Here is a 4,413-nt window from a genome sequence, read left to right as displayed (position 1 = left end):
AGAAAGCGGCGACGCGCGAAACTCACGTATGACTCAAGAGGCCTTTACGTGGATGCAAGGGGGGGCTACCAGCAATTTTTTTAATAAATTACGAAAACCAGGACTTGAACTCAAGACTTTAGCTCTGATACCATGTTAAGCTTCACGCACTAGCCAACGCAACCAAATGTCCGAACTGATGAAAAAGGCTAGTGCAATCCACATGTACAGTAACATTCTGACACATATTACATAGTATTTGTGTGTAAAGTTAACTTAGACAATATACTAAAAATGCCCACAAAAGAAAAAATAAAACCGACTGATAAAGAAAAGGAAAAATATGCTAAAACGCATAAAAACTTTTAAAAAAGACATAGGAAGGCTGGGTTGCACATATAATGGGCCCGCACCCAATAAGCAATCGAAATTGTCAAAACCGGGGCCAGTCGATAAAACCAATTAAAATCAAACCCAAAAAAGCACAGAGAACAAACCAGAAGAAAAAGGCGCACTCAAAGTATAGATCAACGGTGCCCAAATATAGTTTCTGGCGAATTACAAATAAATAAATTGAACATATATATAATAATAACAACACAAATGTCTTTAAATTCAACAATCATCATAGTCATGGGATGTTTCATAATTATTCGGAAAATATATAAGAGATAAACCTTAAATTAAACAGTAAAAATAGCTTAATAAGCTCACGAGACTTGTATCACTATCTTCCATGCTTGCATGCAACAGTGTGGAGTACGTCTAAAGCACGAGCGGAGTAGTCCAAGCACCATGGAATGTGCCAAAGCCGGCAATTAAGCCGGAGCAGCCTCAGCAATACCGGCATAGCTTCCATGATGCTCGTCACTGTGGCCGGCACCACAGGCAGGTTCCTTGTCCACGACGACGTCGGTGCCATTGAGTACAACGGCAGCAGCACCGTTGTTTAAGGATCCTCCATTCACAAGCCCCTGCAGTGCTGGCGGGGTCAGCAGGATGACACTGCCATGATCGTCGCCGACTGCAGGAGCGGGGATAACAGGGACACCACGGAGGGGAAGCCCAGCCATGGCCTCATCCACCTCCAGATCAGTTGGCAGGGTGACAGATGCAGAATGGAAAGTAGGGGTTCCCACACCGAGGAAAAGGCGCACCATCTCTTGGCACGGTTTCCACACGGTCGACTCCCAGACCTCCTTGTGGCCGCCCAAGCCCTCGGCCATGGCCGCAAAGACGGCAGTGGCGTCGACGCGGCGGACGTCCCAGCCTTCGAGCGTGCTGAGGCGGCGGATCTTGGCCGCCTGCTGGAGGACGAGGCCGAACGTGTTGGCCTTGATCTCGCGCACGGCGCGCTCGAGCATGGCCGCCATCTCGGCCTCGCCGACGGCGCCCTCCCGCTCCGCGCGCAGGTAGTCGTGCATCTCGGGGAGGCCGATGGCGCGACGCACGCCGCGGGTGTAGTCGGCGCCCTCCTCGAAGGCGGCGCGCGTCTCGTCTACCAGGCCGCGCCGCAGCATGTCGTCGACGCGCAGGCCGGTGTACCACTCCATCATCCCCGGCGCGGCGTCGAGCCAGAGGAAGAGGCAGTCGTGGGCGCCGCGGAACGCGGCGCCGTCGGCCTCCACCAGCGCCTCGATGTAGGTGTTGGAGCCGCCGGCGACGACGGGGAGGCGGCCCGTGGAGAGGACGCGGGAGATGGCGGCCTCGGCCTCGCGGCGGAAGTCCTCGGCGGTGAAGTCGGCGTCGGGGTGCACGCCGCCGAGGAGGTGGTGCGGCACGCCGGCGCTCTCCTCCTCGGTGACCTTGTTGGTGAGTATGGGCACGCCGTCGTACACCTGGATCTTGTCGGAGTTGATGACCTCGCCGCCGAAGCGCTTGGCGAGGGAGATGGCGAGCTTGGACTTTCCGGTGGCCGTGGCTCCAAGCACGAAAACAACCTTGGGCTTGGGGGACTGGGTATTCACGCCCTTGCACTCCATTGATCAGCAGCTGCTCATGGAACAATACGAGGCAACCCATGGTTACTGTTATTCACTTAGAGAAGAACGTGCATGCATAGTTAATTTAACAAAATGATAAGTGCCACGCAATCAGGTGCGTGGCTCTCCAGTCCTGACGTTTTTTGATGGCAATTCTAATCACGCAAGGTTGGCAATTTACAGTGACAGACTTCTCTCTATACATATAGGGGAAATACATATATACATATGTACAACCTTGTAAATTGGCATACACAAACAATAAATTAGATTAATATAGGTGAACAGAAGCACAAAGTAATTTGATGTGCAAGTAAACCATGCGCTAAACAACTCCAAGAACATTGCTAAGATAAAAGGAATGACTGATATATCGTCTACGATGGAGCAAGCTTGGCAAGATGTGTGGGATGCCGCACCATCACATACACAATGTGTAATGGTTTGTAGTACCTACGACACCCATCCAACTGTACATAAGTTGAATATATACATATTCAAGTCCGAATTCACCAAATATATGAGTTCTAATAAGGTCTAACACGAAGTAGTACAAATTGTGCCATGATAATTTTGAATACACTATCACAATGAGACATTTTTTTTTTCAAAAATGTGACTAATATAACTAATCATCAAATAATAGATGACCGTACATCCTTATTTCTCAACTTGTTCTACACTAAATAATCATGAACAAAAAAGGTTTGTTAGTAGCAAGCCAGTAGATCTAGATCTACAACAAAAAACATAATTTTTTCAGCACTTCGCGAATACCATTCTATCATATGATAACATGTAGATGAGCAGATCTAAAATCAACCAGCCTGAGTTCACATGCATGATCTTAGCTTAAAATTTCGAACTCCATGTTTTAATCGGATGTTGATCACCAGATGATGATGTTTGCTCGCTTCAGTTATACGTACATAGGATAAAAATTAAACCATGGTTAATTATTTTTGCGGGTAACAATGTTTAATTGTTTGTTCTCTAAAACAAAATCACAAACTGGATCTAGAATATAAAAAAATCACAAGCATATGATGAGAGGATTCAGGACGAGCACAAGTGACCCCTAAATGCTAGCTTAAAAAAGCTACAGTAATTTTCTTGTATACTCCGTCCGTTCACAAATATAAGATGTTTTTTTTTTCTGATTCAAATGTATATAGACGCATTTTACTGTCTTTGTTCACTCATTTCGTATGTAGTCTATATTGAAATACTCAAAACATCCTATATTTGTGAACGGAGAGAATATATGTTTAGTTGCTTACCAGGATGAGGGGACCCACGAGCTAGCTAGCCGTGGAATATCTTTGCACGGTGGTCGCCGGCCGCCGGAGTTTCTAACTCAGAGAGCTAGTCTAGCTAGGTTGCCTTCTGGGTTGATGGATCAGGAAAGAATGATGATTGGGTGATCACAACGAGGTTAACCCTCCTGTATTTATAGGCAGCTTGGCATCAGAACCCAATGCCTGATCCAAGCTTAACGTTACCTGAAATTGCAATAACATAAAAATGTTCCATTTTTTAGCGTACATTAATTGGGATCTAATTATTCAAATTCAGAATGTCAAACATTCACAGGTATACACATTTTTTTTGCGGGTCACAGGTATACACATGATATATGAGCCTCGAGATATAGTATATAGCAGTACATATACTTACCCATATACCGATATACGATCATTAGTGACATGATTTAAAGGCTTCCATCTAGATTGTAGTAAGATAAGAATCCATTAATTATCTGCCATTTATATGCCCATATATGAATGTATATCCAATATTACCTATCAAATGTATGGTATGCGGGGAAATTAGCTAGTTAATGCCTTTTTTAGTTGCTAGTTTTTTTGCAGGAACTTTTTTAGTTGCTAATTAATGTATATATTAAGGATGGAAAGAAACACTTGCAGTTCAAACACTACAATATGAAAGTAGGAGAAGACAACGAATATTGTGAAATCATGGCAGTTAAATGTTTTCAAGTACGTACTCAAATTTGAACTAAAACCACAACACTTATTTTGGAACGAGGTAGTACTTCTCTAGTCATAGAGGTGGGTATACATGAACCGAGTTCATATGTGTATTCGAGAATTCCACAGCTCTCCGCCGGTTTAAAAAAATCCTAAGTAACGCAAAATGTTTATTTTGGGCACCGATCTACAAGAATCAAATGCATCTTAACTACTTTTCTGTAAACTAAATTAAGATTAATACCAACTTTCAATACAAAATGCAATTCCAGAACTTCTCTCCGTCACTATAAGAAACAAAAGATGACGGTCATAAGTAGATAACCGTCTCATTCCTACGGCACTTGACACATCACTAGGTCCTAGTAAACCGGCGTTTAGTCAAGCGAATTCATGCTCAAAGAGTAGGTCTTTGCCGTCCATTATTTGTCAATTGATTAACTTATAACAAGGGTGCACAT

General features: G+C 44.3%; 1 protein-coding gene across 1 annotated transcript; it reads right to left on the bottom strand.

Moving 5' to 3' along the window:
• Nucleotides 1–632: 632 nt before the first annotated feature.
• LOC125550584 (adenylate isopentenyltransferase 5, chloroplastic-like) lies at nt 633–3,366 on the bottom strand. Its single transcript, XM_048713633.1, has 2 exons — nt 3,242–3,366; nt 633–1,971 (listed from the first exon to the last, which is right to left on the bottom strand). The coding sequence occupies exon 2, from the start codon at nt 1,959–1,961 to the stop codon at nt 798–800; it is 1,164 nt and encodes a 387-aa protein (XP_048569590.1). The 5' UTR covers nt 1,962–1,971; nt 3,242–3,366; the 3' UTR covers nt 633–797.
• Nucleotides 3,367–4,413: the final 1,047 nt, after the last annotated feature.

This window comes from Triticum urartu, chromosome 1 (genome assembly GCF_003073215.2).
Source record: "Triticum urartu cultivar G1812 chromosome 1, Tu2.1, whole genome shotgun sequence".
In the NCBI taxonomy this organism is placed as follows: Eukaryota; Viridiplantae; Streptophyta; class Magnoliopsida; order Poales; family Poaceae; genus Triticum; species Triticum urartu.
Note: the sequence above shows the minus strand (reverse complement) of the source record. Positions and strands in the feature narration are given on the sequence as shown.

Bases quoted from the DNA above. Each gene is read 5' to 3' on its own strand.
- LOC125550584 (XM_048713633.1), bottom strand. From the start codon at position 1,961: ATGGAGTGCAAGGGCGTGAATACCCAGTCCCCCAAGCCCAAGGTTGTT.